Source organism: Tamandua tetradactyla, chromosome 11, assembly GCF_023851605.1.
Source record: "Tamandua tetradactyla isolate mTamTet1 chromosome 11, mTamTet1.pri, whole genome shotgun sequence".
Lineage (NCBI taxonomy): Eukaryota > Metazoa > Chordata > Mammalia > Pilosa > Myrmecophagidae > Tamandua > Tamandua tetradactyla.
This window is the reverse complement of record NC_135337.1, coordinates 102,345,019-102,364,589: the sequence shown is the minus strand read 5'-3', so window position 1 is coordinate 102,364,589 and position 19,571 is coordinate 102,345,019. Positions and strand designations below refer to the sequence as shown.

Below are 19,571 nucleotides of genomic sequence, written 5' to 3'. Positions count from 1 at the left end.
TTTCAAGATTCTCTTTCTCTTTGACCTCTGACATCATGATTAGTAAATGTCTTGGAGTACGTCTATTTGGATCTATTCTCTTTGGTGTATGCTGCACTTCTTGGATCTGTAATTTTAAGTCTTTCATAAGAGTTGGGAAATTTTCAGTGATGATTTCCTCCATTAGTTTTTCTCCTCCTTTTCCCTTCTCTTCTCCTTCTGGGACACAATACGTATATTCGTGCACTTCAAATTGTCCTTCAATTCCCTGAGTCCCTGCTCATATTTTTCCATTTTTTCCCTGTATTTTCTTTTTCTTGTTGGATTTCAGATGTTCCATCCTCCAGTTCACTAATCCTATGTTCTGCCTCTTGAAATCTACCATTGTAGGTTTCCATTTTTTTTTCATCTCTTCTACCATGCCTTTCATTCCTGTATGTTCTGTGATTTGTTTTTTCAGACTTTCGATTTCTTCTTTTTGTTCATTCCTTGCCTTCTTTATATCCTCCCTCAATTCATTGATTTGGTTTTTGATGAGGTTTTCCATGTCTGTTCGTATATTCTGAATTCATTGTTTCAACTCCTGTATCTCATTTGAATTGTTGGTTTGTTCCTTTGACTGGGCCATATCTTCAGTTTTCCTAGTGTGATTTGTTATTTTTTGCTGGCGTCTAGGCATTTAATTCCCTTAATTACTTAATTCTGGAGATTGCTTTCACTTCTTTTACCTAGAGTTTTCTTACTGGATGAATTTATTGTCTCTGTGTTCTTTGACATTCAGTTCAGCTTTATCTGGACCTCTAGCTTAGGTTTTGTTTAACAGAGGAGAATTTTTCAGTTCTTTTTTTTTTCTTGTTTCTTGCCCTGCTTGTATGGTGCCTTTTCCCCCCCACCCTCAGGAGCATCTGTGTAGGTGTTATAGACTCCAGCCAGATTTTCCCAGACCAAACTGGCCTCCTATCAGGTGGAAAGAGTCACCTGCGTTGGTTTTCCCTGAGGGTGAGACCCAACAAATTGAAAGGCTTTCCTTTGAAGTCTCTGGGCTCTGTTTTTCTTATCCTGCCCAGTATGAGGCACTTGTCTGCCTGCAGGTCCCACCAGCATAAGGTGATGTGGTACCTTTAACTTTAGCAGACTCTCCCTGCTGGGGGTGGGGTGGAGACAGAGGAGAGGTTGTAGGCTGGTTTTAATGGCTTCAAATTGCCAAGTCCTGGGGTTTGAATTCCTTGAGGGAGGGATTCCACCTGAGTTGGGCTTCACCCCTCCCCTGGGGAAGGCACAGGCAGGAGACAGCCCTGAAAGCAGTCCGTTTCTGCCTTTGCGTGGGGCAGTTGCAGCCTGAAAATTCCTCCCACTGTATCCACAGGCAGTGAAGCCTGTGTAGAAAAACAGCCACAAAAACCTCTGTTTCTTTTCTTTTTTTTCTTTTTGCATCAGCCCTTCCCCTTTGGCACCAGGGCAAAAATGAACAACCTCGCTTTGACCAGGTTCGCCTGAGCTGGGGGCATATTTTTAGTAGTCAGATTTTGTTAATTAATTCCACAATTGGCATTTGGTTGGGCTCAGTCCCTGCTGCTTTTAAAGTTGCTTTCCTTTCCCCACTGGGAAGCAACATGTGGGGGATGGGTGCCAGCCGCTGTGGCTTGGGGAACTCACAGTTCTGGGGGGACTCGCAGCCATTCCAACTGGTCCAGACTGGGGTACACTGTGTCCAGTCACTGACATGGCCCCAGGAGCTGTTCTGTCTTGTTTCTGGTTATTTAGTAGTTGTTCTGGAGGACGAACTGAAAGGTGCTCATTGCTAAGCCGCCATCTTGATTCTTAGTCCTCTATGGTAATATGTTTAATATCAAAATTAGGTTTTGATTTGTTAAAGTGTATTTTCCATCTGTTTTTCTATCTTTCATAAGCGGTTCAGGAGGGAGAAATGAGGGGGGAAAATCAGATGAGGTAGTAGTTATGAGGTTCCAAATCTTAGGTTCTTAAGATACCATGTTAAGTATTTGTAAAGCAAAATGAGTTATCATAATGATGATTTCTTATTTCTCTTCTAGTTTTAGAGGTTAGCTGAGTTGTTAATATGTTCTTTTGTATTAAAATAAAGTTCATTTGAAAGAAAATCTTAGAGATCGTATAGTTTGTTTTCATGGTATGGTATCTGTGTAAACTATGTCACATCACCAGGTGTCTTGTTAAGAATCACTTTCTGGGGGAAGTATTTTCACAGTAGTTCTCCTTTTATTTGGAGTACATCAACAGCTATTACTAAAAAATTTGTTGCTTGCCTGCTGTGCATATGAAATAAATAATGTATGGGTCCTACTCATACAGATTTTCAGCATTCTTTCATTACTAAATTCCTCCTGCTCCAAATTTAGTTTATTCAGGAATGTTAACAGTGACATCAGAAAGCTAAAATTGACCAGTTGGGAACTTAAAAATATAATACATGGAAGATATGTAACAAACATTAAATGTGCTGTTTTTGTAAAAGAAGACAATACAATTGTTTTCCCCATGGAAAGCTGAAACAGATTTAGGTTGTCCAAGGTTGTATTGTGATAGCTGTGAAGTCAGGAATGAAACACATACTGTCAGAATTCTTGATCTTTCTATGAGTGAATCACTTTAATTTTAAAATTATTAAGGGTCTGTTAAAGGTAGGTTTCACTCATTTGAGTATCTTTATAAAATGATTCATTTAATTTTGTAAGCATATATATAGATATAAATATAGAGAGATATGCATTTAAGATAATTCACAATAGTTTGGCCTTTATGGATTTGAGCTTCAGTTATCTAGATTAGTTGCTAAATGGTAATACTATTTTTGGCCTTAGGCTATAATATTTGTGGAAGAATAGAATCTAAATATAGACATAGTATCAGTTCCTTCTTTTTGTTGCCTTAAAGAAACCTTAATCTGTGTAACCCTATTAATGTATAGTTTCAGGACTATGTTTGAATGAATTGTAAAATGGATATTATAAAGCTTAACAGTAGCTAATTTTTCCTGCTTAATTTAGCTATTACATATATTTTAGCTTCTGAATGATAGAAATATCCAGCAAAAGCATTTGTGTCATTCTATATTCACTGCTATGCATTTGGTGTGAGATAAGAATTGTAAAGAAAAGAGTTATGGGCCCCATAAGGCTAAGAAAAACAACCTGGAACTTCCCAGGGGCGGTTATCTGCTTCTTGCAACAATGTTTGTTATCTGCTTCTTGCAAAAGTGTTTGTTATCTGCTTCTTGCATGGAGCAGCACTCGTGACGCATGTTTGACCCTCACCCCCCTCCTCCTACCCTTTAAAAGCTTCCCCAAACCCAGGCTCGGGGCTCTCTGTTCCTGCGTGTTCAGTGAGCCCCACACATGTGTGGTAAATAAACCCCTTGCGTGTTGCATGAGAGAACATCTCTTGGAGTCCTCCTTTGCGTGGCAAAACTCTCGAATTCGTACATTTGGAGCTCCCACCGAGATCGGCTCTTCATAAGGGGAGGCTCCAACAGCTCTTTCTCTTGGGGTAAGTGAGGCCTTTTTCTCTGGGGTGCGATCGCTTAGTCTGTCAGACTGGCAGTGACTGTCGGAGAGTTGCGTGAGCACTCCCCAATCGCAACCGGCAGACGTGTCCAGGGGTTGCAGGTCACTCTCCCGAGGGATGCCTCGGGATTGGGGGACCTCCGGGGATGCCTGGAGGCTTCCTACAGGGCCGACTCTGATTCTGTTTCCCTTCTGATGGGGGGAGACTCGATCACAGTCATCAGGCCAGTCTGAGCTGTGTCTCTGAAATTGTATAAACGTGGTGTGCCGGGTCTGTGTGTGTCTGTCTGTATTTGTGTGTTAGGAATTGTTTTTGTTTTACCAAAGATGGGTCAGGGAACTTCGACTCCACTTTCTCTGACCTTAAGACACTGGTCTGAGGTCAGGGAAAGAGGTCAGAATCTATCTCTTATTGTAAAAAAGGCAAATGGCAGACCTTCTGCTGGGCCGAGTGACCCTCTTTAATGTGAAATGGCCTCATGAAGGAGCTTTTCATCTACCCTTGATTCGGGCCGTCAAGTCAGTCATCTTCCGCCCTGACCCATATGGCCACCCAGACCAGCAGCCCTACATCATGGTTTGGCAGGACCTGTGTGAAAACCCACCTCCATGAGTAAAGCCATTTCTTACTCCTCTTGGTCAACATGACTCTCCCTCTGTACTCCCAATCAAGGTGCTGGGTCCTTCTCAAGCTCCGAAACTCTATCCTTCCTTACCTCCTGCAGTCCTACCGGAATCCCAATCGGATCTACTCCTCTTCGGTGCAGGTCCTTCTTCCCCTCCTCCTTTACCCTTCAGCTCCAGTACAGGACCCCCCCCTTCCCTTAGCTCACCTTCTCCCTCCTCTAGTTCTCTCTCTCCGCCCTCTTCCATTCCCTCTCTGCAGGTTCACCAACAGATGATCCCAGATGAACCAGGACCAGCACATAGTACACGAAGCAGATGAGCACAAAGCTCATCTGATGTGGCGGTCACTCTCCCCCTCAGACCGTACGGGCCTCCAGTGGATGATGGACACAGGGGAGAAATGCCTACTCTACAATACTGGCCCTTTTCCTCCTCTGACTTATATAACTGGAAAAATAATAACCCTACTTTTTTCCAAGACTCCCACTAGGCTGACTGGATTGGTGGAGTCCCTTATGTTCTCTCACCAGCCCACTTGGGATGATTGTCAACAACTCCTGGGGACTCTCTTCACCATGGAGGAGCGAGATTGGATCCTCCTGGAAGTCAGGAAGCAAGTTCCCGGACAAGATGGGAGACCCACCCAACTCCAGCATGTCATCGACGATCGGTTCCTGCTGCACTGCCCTAATTGGGACCCGAATACCTCTAAAGGTAGGGAACATCTGTCCATCTATCGCCAGACTCTAGTAGCGGGTCTCTGAGCAGCTGCACGCCGGCCCACCAATCTGACCAAGGTAAAAGAAATTATTCAGGGAGCGGAGGAATCGCCCTCAGTCTTTAAAAAAAAAAAAACTAATGGAAGCATACCGTAGGTGTGTTCCCTTTGACCCTCAATCAGAGGATCAAAGAGCCTCAGTGGCCATGGCCTTTATCGGCCAATCAGCTCCAGACATTAGACGCAAGCTGCAGTGCTTAGTCGGGTTGCAGGACCTAGCCTTGCGAGATTTAGTCAAAGAAGCTAATTAAGGACCAAATTAATTCTGCCCTAAGCAAGGCCATTCAAGTGCATTATCACCGGCTTCATCTCGCTAACCAAGGTATGAAACCAAAATATCTGACTGCTACCCACCCTCTCGGGTAAGAATCCCCACTCCTACAGGAGCAGCATACAACTTGAAAATATGCTTCTAGCTTATGCTATGATTGGTACTGCTGGGCGCAAGGCAAAGCACTGCAAAGGAGGGCCAAAACAATTAAAGGCCATTTTCGAGCTCCTTGAGAAGTATGCCTCGTCTTGCATAGAGGTTCACTCTGCAAAAATTCCTCTCCCCAGAAAAACAGAGCCACAAACAACCTGGGGGATGAGGCCTCTACTTCCCCCAGCAAAGGTTAATGCCAAAAGGATGCTGGATCAGCATTCTTCCTCCATCCTTTTAAAAAACAAAGGGAGGAAATGTTGCAGACAATTAAAATAGCATGTATAAAATCCACCCTCAGCGATGCCGGAAACATGAAACATGGCCACCAGGGCTGAAACAAAGAACTAGCCATTGTCCACTGTGCTAGCCACCAAAGATGCTCAGACCCAGTAACCATGGGTAATAGGTGAGCAGATAAAGAAGCAAAAGCGGCAGCATTAAGGGACCCTATAAACTTGGTCCTAATAACCAAAGAAAACCAGCACCCCCCTGAGACACTATCTGAGGTTACACCCCAAGAAGAGTCGGAAGCCCTAGCTTACATACAGCAGGTCCACCAGCTCACTCACCTGGGGACAGGGAAACTACACCAGCTCCTGCAAGACCAGAGGGAATTGTACCCTCTGACAACCTCAAAAAAGAAAGAACTGGCAGATCGCATAGCCAGAGAATGTCAGGCATGTCAAATTATAAACGCCTACCCCACCAAAGCTCCTAATAGAAAAAGACTAAGGGGAACTCGACCTAGGTAGTTCTGGGAAGTCGACTTTACTGAAATCAAACCTGAAAAGTATGGACTTAAATACTTACTAGTTTTTATAGACACCTTTTCAGGATGGGTTGAAGCCTACCCAACTAAGAGAGAAATGGCCCAGGTCGTAGTCAAGAAGATTATGGAAGAAATTTTTCCCCGGTTCAGTCTACCAAAGGTAATAGGGTCAGATAACGGACCCGCATTTGTAGCCCAGGTAAGTCAGGGTGTGGCCAGGATATTGGGGATTGATTGGAAATTGCATTGTGCATACAGACCCCAAAGTTCAGGACAGGTAGAAAGAATGAACAGGACAATTAAAGAGACCTTAACCAAATTAGCTATAGAGACTGGCTTGAAAGATTGGACCATGCTCCTGCCTTATGCCCTGTTCAGGGCCAGGAATACCCCCTCTGCTCTCATGTGTAACCTAACCCCTTATGAAATCTTGTATGGAGTGCCACCTCCAGTCAAGGACATGTCCTCCATTCAAGAAGTTAGTAATTCCCTTCATACCCCCTTGCTTGACAGGCTGCGAGCCTTAGAAAAAGCCCAGCAGTTCCTGTGGTGGCAGCTCTCCACCTCCTACCAGCCAGGGGATGACAGAACTCCGCATCAATATCAGGTGGGAGACTTCGTCTACGTCCGCCGCCACCAGGTACAGACTCTTGAACCTCGCTGTAAAGGACCATATCAGGTACTCTTGACCACCCCCATGGCAGTCAAGGTTGATGGCATCGCATCCTGGATCCATGCATCTCACCTCAAACCTGCGCCTTCACCCTCTGAGTCCCAATGGAAACTGGAAAGGACTGACAATCCTCTCAAGCTGCGGGTTCATAGGGTTACTACTCCTTCTCCTCCTTCCCCCAGGGGAACCCAATTCCAACCCGCATAAGCCTTGGAAATGGACAATATCCAGATGGGAAAATGGGAAAACTATGGAAACTTGGGAGGGAGCAGGGGAACCTTCTTTTCTAGTAGCCCCTTGTAGTCTTACCGCTCTGGGGGACGAGCCCTGTTGCGACCTGACCCCCATTTACCTATGTCCCACATCCAATCCGGGTAAAAGTTATTGTAACAGCCCAGGATATTATTATTGTGCCTACTGGGGCTGTGAGACTTTAGCTTCAAAATGGACAACCTCGGGCGACCCCTTCCTCAAAATAGGATTCCAGAGAACCTGTTCTAATCCTGGAAGCTGTGGGTCTGATGGATGGCTCGGGGCCCACCACGGAGTGCTCCAGACCGGCAGTAGGCCTAGAACTAATTACTCACAAAACCCTTGTGCTAAAATTTGGCTTAATATCACTAACCCCTCAGATGATAGTTGGATAACTGGAAAAACCTGGGGAGCCAGATTATATGAAACCAGCTGAGACGGGGGCTAATACTAATTAAAAAGGAAGAAATTCCCCCAAAAGCTATCAGGATAGGCCCCAACCCTGTTCTAACTATGAAAAACCCGGGGCCTCATACAAAACCTACGCCCTCACAAAGGCCTAGCCATACCCCCCGTAACCCCATTAGTTCCCTAATTCCCACTTCTCCACCCCTTTCGACCCTCCACAATCCAGGAACTCTTGGTGACCGATTATACAACCTAATTCTGGGAGCCTTTTCTGCCCTCCATCACTCCCGAGCTAATCTCACCCAGTCATGCTGGCTCTGCCTGTCGGCTTTGCCACCCTATTATGAAGGAATAGCTATAAACAAATCATATACCATCCTCCCTTCTGGCACATCTTGTGACTGGGACAGCAACCATAAACTCACCTTTTCTGAAGTTATGGGAACTTGTATAGGTGACCCTCCTCCCTGCATTAAAATCTTATGTGCCACCATTAATCAAACCCAAGATAATGATAAATTCCTTCAACCTCCCCCACGCTTAAAGTGGGCATGTGACACTGGAATTACCCCTTGTGTATCTACAAAGGTTTTTAACAGCTCTGCCAACTATTGTGTGTTAGTTTCTATATACCCCCAAATTCTCTATCATTCAGGGACAGACTTAGAAACTACACTATTAAGCCAAACCAGATACAAAAGAGAACCAATCTCAATAACTCTAGCAGTCCTTATGGGGGTAACTGTCGCTGCCGGTATAGGCACAGGGACTGCTGCCATTGTACATAGCAATCAAGAAACCAGTCAGTTACAGGCCGTGATAGATCAAGACTTAAAAGAAATAGAAAGATCTGTCTCAGCCCTTCAGAATTCTCTAACCTCCCTTTCAGAAGTAGTTCTGCAGAATAGGCAGGGACTTGACTTACTTTTCCTTAAAGGGGGGGACTATGTGCAGCTTTAAAAGAACAGTGCTGTTTCTATGCGGATCACTCTGGTGTTGTTAAAGAGTCCACGACAAAACTCAGAGAGCGCCTTCATGAAAGACAAAAAGAACGAGAGGCACAACAGGGATGGTTTGAATCTTGGTTTACTAAGTCCCCCTGGTTGACGACGCTATTATCTGCTCTCGCTGGGCCTTTAATTGTGTTACTTTTAATAATAACTATAGGACCATGTATTCTAAATAGAATTATACAGTTTTTAAAAAGGCAGATTGGAAATGTCAAATTAATGCTCATCAGACAACAGTACTCGGTGTTAAATAACCCAGAAAATCTCTAAGATTAGAGATATATACAAAAAGGAGTGGGGAATGTAAAAAGGGATATTATAAAGCTTAACAGTAGCTAATTTTTCCTGCTTAATTTAGCTATTTACATATATTTTAGCTTCTGAATGATAGAAATATCCAGCAAAAGCATTTGTGTCAGTCTATATTCACTGCTATGCATTTGGTGTGAGATAAGAATTGTAAAGAAAAGAGTTATGGCCCCCATCAGGCTAAGAAAAACAACTCGGAACTTCCCAGGGGCGGTTATCTGCTTCTTGCAACAATGTTTGTTATCTGCTTCTTGCAAAAGTGTTTGTTATCTGCTTCTTGCATGAAGCAGCACTCGTGATGCATGTTCGACCCTCACCCCCCTCCTCCTACCCTTTAAAAGCTTCCCCAAACCCAGGCTCAGGGCTCTCTGTTCCTGCGTGTTCAGTGAGCCCCACACATGTGTGGTAAATAAACCCCTTGCGTGTTGCATGAGAGAATGTCTCTTGGAGTCCTCCTTTGCATGGCAAAACTCTCGAATTCTTACAGAATGAATTCTAACACTTAAGCGTATTGCCTATTGACAAATTTCTAAAATTCTAATTTTTTTCTTCTAGTGAATTTGGTTCAAAAATTATCTTGCTTAAGCCAATTATCAAAGTGTTGCCAAAACTCTTGGAATCTCGAGAAAAGGCTGTTCGAGATGAAGCCAAACTAATTGCTGTGGAGATTTACAGATGGATTCGGGATGCTCTGAGACCCCCGTTACAAAATATAAACTCTGTCCAGGTGAGGCATAAAGTTTTCTGTTTGTCTTTTCATAATGTTTACAAAGATATTTCCTTCCTGTGATTAACTGATATTCCTCTTGTACATATAATGATTTTTCATATTTAAATTTGAATTCATCTAGATATTCTCACAAGCAGTGTGGACAACCAAAACTATAGTCTGAGCCCCCAATCTTGGGGTTTGTTTATATGAAACTTAACCCCACAAAGGTTATATCAGGCCTCCTTAAAATTAGGCCTAAGAGTCACCCCCAAGAGAACCTCTTTTGTTGCTCAGATGTGGCCTCTCTCTCCAGCCAGCACAAAAAGCAAACTTACCACCCTGCCCCTGTCTACATGGGACATGACTCCCAGGGGTGTGGAACTTCCTGGAAACATGGGACAGAAATCCTAGAATGAGCTGAGACTCAGCATCAAGGGATTGAGAAAACCTTCTCAACCAAAAGGGGAAAGAGTGAAATGAGACAAAATAAAGTGTCAGTGACTAAGAGATTCCAAACAGAGTTGAGAGGTTATCCTGGAGGTTATTCTTATGCATTAAGTAGATATCACCTTGTTATCCAAGATGTAATGGAGAGGCTGGAGGGAACTGCCTGAAAATGCAGAGCTGTGTTCCAGTAGCCATGTTTCTTGGTGATGACTGTGTAATGATATAGCTTTTGCAATGTGACTGTGTGATTGTGAAAACCTTGGTCTGACTTCGTTTTATCTACTTTATCAACAGACAGGTAGAACATATAGAATAAAAATAAATAATAGGGGGAACAAATGTTAAAATAAATTTAGATTGAAATGCTAGTGATCAATGAAAGGAAGGGGTAAGGGGTATGGTATGCATGAATTTTTTTCTGAATAGATGCATGTGTTCAAGAAATGATCATGATGATGAATATGCAACTATGTGATGATATTGTGAATTACTGATTATATATGTAGAACAGAATGATCAAAAGTTAAGAAAAAATGATATTACTATTATGTATAGTCCATAGTTTGCAGTAGGTGCTTTCCCCCCTTATGCCACTCTTTTACTAACTCTTTGTACAAGAAAACACTACTTTCTAAATAGAAAATTTGTAGGTCAAATGCCTCTTTACAGTTCTTGAAAAATCAAAAAAAAAATTTTAATTCAGTTGATTTTTTTTCTGAGCATGGCTAAGTTTTTCTCCTATTACTTTGTCCTCTCAAGTTAAAATCATAAATTCAATGATTCCAATGTTAGTGTTGAATCTACATCAGCATAAAAGATTATTTTATAATGCTATTGTATGTCAGGATTTAATATAGATTGGAAAAATACATTCTCTATTGGCTTTTATTGTAATTGGTTTGGGAAATTGGTTTATGATACAGAAATAGCTGAACTCATGAACTAATAAAGGTATATTAACAGTGGATTTTATTCTTCTCTCTCAGCGCCTAGATATACATCCTTTAGTAAATGTTAAGTTGGTTTGACTTGGGATACAAAATATATACAATTTCAATTATGTTAAGTGCCCTCTTAGAGCCAAATAGATAAGAAATTGGGGGTTCAATTCTTATAGATGGAGATATGTTTCTAAAATATTTTGTCTGTGTCTCCCCCCACACAGTTGAAAGAATTAGAAGAAGAATGGGTCAAACTGCCAACAGGTGCTCCTAAACCAAGCCGATTTCTGCGTTCCCAACAAGAACTAGAAGCTAAATTAGAACAGCAGCAATCTGCTGGTGGAGATGCTGATGGAAGTTAGCCAAGTTTTTATAAAAACACTGGTTTTTATAGCAATTTGCAGAACTAGCACTTTTACAAGACCCCGTGTTTGCTAAGCAAATTTTGTAGGACTGTCATTTAATAAAATATAAGATGGATGTAGCGTTTATAACCTTTGCATACCTGATGAAATCTTAGTATGGAAGGGATTGATAACTGTTTGATAAGTAAAACAATAAAGCAATTCCATCTGTTTTAATAGTTTGTCTTATTTTTGTCTTTGAAGGTGGTGGCGATGGTGATGAAGTGCCACAAACAGATGCTTATGAGCTTTTGGAAGCGGTAGAAATTCTTTCCAAACTTCCAAAAGACTTTTATGACAAAATTGTAAGTAATGGTTAAACAATTTCTTATTTAGTTTAATTATATTTCTTTAGTTTTACCATACAGTGGGTTGGCTTAACGATGGGAATCTATTGGTCAGTTTCAGAGTTTAAGAGGCCTTCTTCCTCCCAGGTTATCTTCACTGGCCAGCAGTCTCTAGGCTTCCTTGCCTTTTCTTTCACATGACAGTGCACATGGCAGAAGCCTTTATATTCTGCATTTTGTTGCCTTCTAGCTTCTTACTTTTCTTGCTGTTTTTCTTCTCTATACGACCTCCAAGAATAGGATTCTGACCCATCCTGATTCAGTTGGTCTATGCCTTAGCTGAAGTAACCTCATCAAAAAGTCCTATTTATAATGGGTTCACACTCACAAAAATGGACTAAGATTGATAGCAAGTTTTTCTGGGATATATAACTCAAGCCCCAACAACTTATTTTATTTTAAAAATTACTTGAATAGAATTAAGAATACTCTGCTTAGCCCTTGTCTGATGCACTCCCTTCCACCCTTCACTCTTCCCTGGTAGAGTGAGTTAGTGGTGTCATTCTTCTTTGCTCCCGTAATACTTGGTGTCTGCCCCTCTGCATCATGTTTTTTAAATGTCTTGCCAAAAACCAGAGCATTATTCTTTTGTAAAAGAGGCTTTATTGAGATATATCTACATACAATACAATCCAACCAAAGTGTAAAATCAGTAGCTCACAGTATAAAATCAGAGCTGTTTATTCATCACTACAGTCAATTTTAGAAGATTTTCATTACTCCGAAAATAAGACCCATATCCCTTGTCTGCCCCTATTATTGACCCTTAGCATTGATGTTCTTTCTGCACATGTAGCAAATGTACCACATTAAAATAATATTGGTAACTATAGTCCATAATTCGCATTAAGTGCATTTTTCCATATGCCACTCAATTATTAACTCCTTGTAATAGTGACATACATTTGTTCTAGTTCATTAAAGAGCATTCTTTTATCTGTACTGTTGATTACAATCATCATCCATAATAGGGTTCATTATGTGTACAGTACCATGTTTTATCCTCGAACTTTCCTTCTGTTGACATACACAAACCTAAGCTTCCCCTTTCAACCGGTCTTATGCATGATTCTTTGCTGTTAATTAGACCCACCACCTCTATTCATTTCCTAACATTTGCATTTGACCTAATTAAAAATACTGTATAAATTAAGCATCCACTCTCTGTTCTCTACCCTTATTCTGTCTCCAGGTAACCTACATTCTAGATTTTAACTGAGTTTGCTTATATGATTAGTTCATATTAATGAGTTCATACAACATTTGTTCTCTTGTGTTTGACTTACTTCATTTGGTGTCCTCAAGGTCCATCTATGTTGTCACCTACCTCATTCCTTCTTATTTCTGAATAATATTCCATTGTGTATGTGTGTATACACAGACACACAAACACACACTACATTTTGTTTATCCTTTCATCAGTTGATGGACATGGGTTATTTCCATCTTTTGGCAATCATGAATAATACTGCTGTGTGCATTGGTGTGCAAATGTCTTTTCACAACCCTGCTTTCAGTTTTGAGTATATATATACATACCTAGTAATAGGATTGCCAGATTATATAACATTTCTATACAAAGCTTCCTGAGAAACTGCCATTGTCCTCCACCGTGGCTATACCATTCTTCATTACTACCAGCAGTGAATAAGTGTTCCTATTTCTCTACATCCTCTCCAGCATGTGTAGCTTTCTGTTGTTTTGATGATGGTCATTCTAGTGGGTGTGAAATTGATTCCTCATTGTGGTTTTGATTTGCATTTCCCTAATAGCTAGTGATATGGAACATCTTTTCATGTGCTTTTTAGTCATTTGTATTTTCTCTTTGGAAAAGTATCTACTCAAGTCTTTGGCCCATTTTTAAATTGGGTTGTTTGTCTTTTCGTTGAGTTGTAGGATTTCTTTATATATTCTGGATTTTAAACCCTTAATCAGATATCTGGTTTCCAAACATTTTCTCCATTGAGTATGCTCCCTTTTCACTTCCTTGACAAGGTCTTTTGAGGCATAAATGTATTAATTCATCTCTTTATCTATTTCTTCTTTCATTGTTTATGCTTTGGGAATAAAGGTCTAAGAAACCACTGCCTGCCACAAGATCTTGAAGATATTTCCCTACTTCTATGAGTTTTATTCTCCTAGCTCTTATGTTTAGGTCTTTAATCCATTTTGAATTAATTTTTATATAAGATGTGAGGTATGAATCTTCTTTCACTACTTTGGATATGGATATCCAGTTTTTCCAGCTCCATTTTTTTTGAAACTGTTCTATCCCAATTGAGTGGTCTTGACAGCCTTGTCAAAATTGAGTTGACCATATATGTGAAGGTCTGTTTCTGAACTCTCAATTCAATTCCATTGGTCAAGGTGTATCGTTAGGGCAGTACCATGCTGTTTTGACCACATATGCCTGCAATAGTGTTCTAGTTTGCTAGCTGCCAGAATGCAATGTACCAGAAACAGAATGGCTTTTAAAGAGGGGAATTTAATAAGTTGCTAGTTTATGGTTCTAAGGCCATAAAAATGTTCAAACTAAGGCATCCAGGAAAGATACATTGGTTCAAGAAGGCCAATGAAGTTCAAGGTTTCTCTCTCAAGTGAGAAGGCACATGGTGAACACAGACACAGTTTCTCTCTTGGCTGGAAGGGCACATGGTGAACACAGTGTCATCTGCTAGCTTTCTCTCCTGGCTTCCTGTTTCATGAAGCTCCCCAGGAGGCATCTTCCTTCTTCATCTCCAAAGATCACTGGCTTATGGACTCTCAGCTTCATGGTGCTGCAGCATTCTCTGCTCTCTCTGAATCTTCTTCATTTTCCAAAATGTTTCCTCTTTTATAGGACTCCAAAAACTTCTCAAGACCGACCCACATGATTGGAGACATGTCACCTAATCCAATTTAACAACCACTCTTGATTAAATCACATCTCCAGGGAGATGCTCTGATTACAGTTTCAAACATACAGTATTGAATAGGGATTATTCTGCCTTTAAGAAATGGGATTTAGATTAAAACATGGCTTTTCTACAGGACATACATCCTTTCAAACCAGCAGAGGTAGCTTTGTAATATGCTTTAAAGCTAGGAAGTGTGAGTCCTTCAACTTCGTTTTTCTTTCTCAAGATGTTTTTGGTTGTTTGGGCCCTTAATCCTTCCAAACAAATTTGATGGCTAATTTTTCCATTTTTGTGAAGTAGGCTTTTGGAATTTTGATTGGGATTACATTGAATCTGCAAATAAATTTGGGTAGAACTGAGATTTTAACAATATTTAATTTTCTAATCCATGAACACAGAATGTTCTTCCATTTATTTAGGTCTCCCTTGATTTATTTTAACAATGGTTGTACTCTTCTCTGTATACATCCTTGGTAAAATTTATTCCTAGACATTTGGTTCTTTCAGTTAGTATTTTAAATGGAATGTTTTTTTCTTGATTTTTTTTTTCTCCTCAAATTGCTCCTTACTAGTATATAGAAAATTATTTGGTTTTCTTATGTTCCTTTGCATATCTGGAATAATGCCCACTTAATCATGGTGTATCCTACTTTTAAATATTTTATTTTTATTTTTTATTTTTTACATGGGCAATCACCAGGAATTGAACCCGGGTCCTCGGGCATAGCAGGCAAGCGTTCTTACCTGCTGAGCCACCATGGCCCCTATCCTACTTTTAATTTGCTGATGGATTCATTTTGTTGAGGATTTTTGCATCTATGTTTATAAGAGGCATTGGTGGGTAATTTTTTTTCTTGCGGTATCTTTATCTGGCTTTGGTATTAAGGTGATGATGGCCTCTTAGAATGAGTTAGGGAGTATTCGTCCTGTTCACATTTTTGGAAGAGTTTGAACAGGATTGGCATTCATTCTTCTTGGAATGTTTGGTAAAATTCGCCTATGAAACCATCTAGTCCTGGACTTTTCTTTGTAGGGGGTTTTTGATTACTGATTCAATCTCTTTACTAGTTCCTGGTGTGTTGAGATCTTCTATTTCTTCTTTAGTCAGTGTTGGTAGTTTGTGTGTTTATAAGAATTTGCTCATTCCATCTAAGTTATCTAATTTTTTGGAATATGGGTGTTCATAGCATCCTTTTATCCATTTTATTTCAGTGGAGTCAATAGTAATGTCCACCTGTTTGCCTCTGATTTGAATTATTTGTGTCCTCCTCTCTTTCTCTCTCTCTCTCTCTCTCTCTCTCTCTCTCTCTCTCTCTCTCTCTCTCTCTCTCTCTCTCTCTCTCTCTCTCTCTCTCTCTCTCTCTCTCTCTCTCACTCTCACTCTCACTCTGTCAGTCTAGCTAAAGTTTTGTTGATTTTATTGATCTTCTCAAAAAATGAAGTTTGGGTTTGTTGGGTTTTTTTTTCCCCAGAGAAGTTATGGGTTTTCAGAACAATCATGCATAAAATATAAGATTCCCATACACCACCCCACCATGACCTGGCATTGGTACAGAACATTTGTTACAGTTGATGGCAGCACTAGTTTATAATTTTACTACTATAAATAGCCCAGCATTTATTGAGAGATTCTATGTTCTAGGCACTATGTGAAGCAATTTACATAGATTAGAATACCTAATATACAGGCCTGTAGAATGTATTATTGTTATTATTATTATTTTGAATTATTTTAACTAAAGAAGTGATAAGTTTACAGAAACATCATGAAAAAATACAACATTCTCACATACCCCCCTATTGTTGACATTTTACGTGAGTGTGGTACCTTTGCCACAGTTGATGACAGAATATTAAAATGGTACTTTAACTATAGCCCATAGTTTATTACATTAGGTATATTTTTTCCCCATATACCACCCTCTTAACACTCTATATTAATGTCATATGTTTGTTATAATTTTGAAAGATCCTTCTGTTTGTATTAATCCCAATCCATCATCCTGGCTTCACTGTATATGTTTTATCTTCGAACTTTCATTCAAGTAACATACATGACCCAAAACTTCCCCTTTCAAGCACATTCAGATACATACTTTAACTCTGTTAATTATGATGTGGTATTGTTACCACCATCCATTTCCAAACCTCTACAGTCAACCCAAAGAGATATTCTGTATAAATTAATTCTCTTATTTCCACTCTAGTCTTTGTTATTTCCTTCTTTTGGCTGGATTTGAGTTCAGTTTGGTCTTATTTTTTTAGATCTTCCAGATTACAGATCTTTTGTCAGATTAGCCTCTGATTTATAAAACTCTTTTTTTTTTAATGTAAGCATTTGGAGTTTTAAAGTTCTGTTGCTGCACCTCATAGGTTTTGGTATATTGTGTTTTCGTTTTCATTTCCTGATATTATTTCCCAATTTCCCTGTGATTTCTTCTTTGACCCATTGGTTGGTTGAGAATGTGTTAATTTCCACATATTTGTAAATTTTACATTTTTCCCTGTTATGGATTTCTAGCTTCATTCCATTGTGGTTGGACAAAATATACTGTATTATTTCAATGTTTTTTTAATTTATTGAAACTTGTTTTGTGACTTAACACATATTTCTCCTGGAGAATGACCCATATGTACTAGAGAAGTATGTATAGTCTCCTGTTGTTGGGTGAAGTATTCTGTGTATTTCTGTTAGATCTAGTTGGTTTATATTATCATTGAAGTCTTCTCTGTCCTTACTGATCTGTCTAGATGTTCTATTCATTATTGAAAGTGGTATATTAAAGTTTTCAATTAATATAGAATTGTCTGTTTCTCCCTTCAAATCTATGTGTTGGAGCTCTGCCATTAGATTTATATATATTTGTAACTGTTGTGTCTTCTCGTTGAATTGACTCCTGTTAGTGTACACTGTCCTTCTTTGTCCTTTGTAGCAGTTTTTGACCTAAAATCTATTTTCTCTGATATTAGTTTAGCTACCCCAGCTCTCTTTTGGTTATTATTTGCATGATATATATTTTTTATCCTTTTACTTTCAACCTACTTGTATATTTAAATTTAACATGTGTCTCTTGTGATTGTTAGTTGGCTTTAGGAATTTCCCTGTTTAGGGTTTCCAGTGCCCCCTCTACTCCATATGAGTTTCTCTCCTCCTAGGTACTCTATTGAATTATTTAAAGCAGGTAATCCTTTGTCCCATGCTGCTTTGACTTAATTGTGTATTCCCGTGCATAAGTGGTTTGCAAGTTGCTATTGCCTTCAGGGCAAATTCTGAGAGGATGAATCACAGATAAGTGTCCTGAATTAGTGGTTCAAGCAGCCAGGCTATATATCGGCTTCCACATACAAGCACCTCAGTGTGTGCATAGGGTTACTCTGCTCCTTCTGGAACAGGGCCCGGGACCTGCAATGGGAGCTTAGGCCAGTTCATGCTGGGGAGGGATGGAGGGGAAGAACCAGCAAGGGCAGCACTAGTTTATCATACTGTTTTTATTTTTTTTCTTTAAAAATGTTTTTTATGTTGAAATATAACATATATACAAAGAAAAGGAAGAAAAAGCAATAATTTTCAAAGTGTACTTCAACAAGTAGTTACAGAACAGATCTCAGAGTGTGTTATGGTTTACCATTCCAGTATTTCCGATTTTCCTTCTACCTGCTCCAAAACACTGGAGGCTAGAAGAAGTATCAGTATAGTGATTCAGCAGCCACACTTGTTTGTTAAATCTGTTCTCTGTTATACGTACTGGGTGGGGGTCATGACCCACCAGACCCACCCTGCTGTCCCAGTTGTAATCTCCCCACCTCCCCCCTCCCTGTAAAATACTAGAGGCCCACTTCCATCACTCACTCCCCAGGACCAAAGTCCTGGTCACTTTTTCCCCATCTTCTACCATGTCTTGTGGAGCAGGGGTGAATCTTGTCTACCTTATTGCTCCATCTTCCCAAATACCTCTCATACTGTTTGTGAGTTGCTTTCTTCTTGATTTGGCACTTAACCCAGTTACTGCACCCTTTATCCTTTAAGTTATTTTCCGGGGTTTTGAGAAAAAGTGTTCTGCCAGTGTTTGCTTATTGTTCAAAGATTCTGTTGGTGACCAGAACACTGAAGCTGCCATCTTGGTACCAAAAGTCCCTTTCTATTAGTGTTTTTTTGTCAACACCTGCTTACTTAAATCTGCCTACTAATTAAGAAGGAATAAGTCAATGGCACCTCATTTGGCTTACTTATAAAATTTTTGGGTTATGACATTTTATAAAAATAGTTTTTATATATAAACAAAAATTTATGTATATAAAAAAACATTCTAAATGACTGAAGACATTTGCAATTTTGTTTTTCAGCTAATTTTAGAAAAAATTTCTTGAAATAAAACCATTATATCTTTTAATTAGTAGAGTAGAAGAAACAGACTTGTATTCTGCTCTCATGTTTTATTCTACAAGTGACTTATATTGTGTCTTGCAGGAGGCAAAAAACTGGCAAGAGAGAAAAGAAGCTCTGGAGGCTGTAGAAGTACTAGTGAAAAACCCCAAACTGGAAGCAGGCAATTATGCGGATTTAGTAAAAGCATTAAAGAAGGTGACTGTGATGAGTTAAAGCATTGGTATCCTAATAATAGAATTTTTCTTCATTAGTCATGTTTATCACAAATGTACATTACTATTTAAAGAACATTGCCTTTTAAATTACAGGCATAAGTTGAAGATCTTTCAGAATTATCCTAAAGTAGCATGAAGGAAATGTTTTTCAATTTCTGTGTATTATCACTTTGACTTTTAAGTATGTTGTTTGATAGCTTCTCTCAGTCTCAAGAAAAAGAGGTTTTGCTGATCTAGAACAAAATATTCAAGTTTTATAGTTCTGTGGGATAAGCAATTTAAATTGGCTTCATTTAATGGGGCAAATATTAAATGAGTGTTTTTTCACTGGATAGCAGATAATAATAGATGAACATTATACCAGCATATAAAGCAAAGGACATGGAGATATGTGGTAATTAAGCAAACAAGTACTGAATAATAAATAAACATTTTTAGAAAATATACTCC

General features: G+C 39.6%; 1 protein-coding gene across 6 annotated transcripts in view; it reads left to right on the top strand.

Moving 5' to 3' along the window:
* LOC143650892 (cytoskeleton-associated protein 5-like) overlaps positions 1 to 19,571 on the top strand; it is a 105,933-nt gene that overhangs the window by 47,400 nt on the left and 38,962 nt on the right. For all 6 annotated transcript variants that reach the window (XM_077122204.1, XM_077122203.1, XM_077122202.1 and 3 more), the window contains exons 5-8: positions 9,327 to 9,498; positions 11,096 to 11,228; positions 11,480 to 11,580; positions 18,988 to 19,101. In XM_077122204.1, coding sequence (XP_076978319.1) covers positions 9,327 to 9,498; positions 11,096 to 11,228; positions 11,480 to 11,580; positions 18,988 to 19,101 — 520 coding nt within the window. The remainder of the gene's footprint in view (positions 1 to 9,326; positions 9,499 to 11,095; positions 11,229 to 11,479; positions 11,581 to 18,987; positions 19,102 to 19,571) is intronic.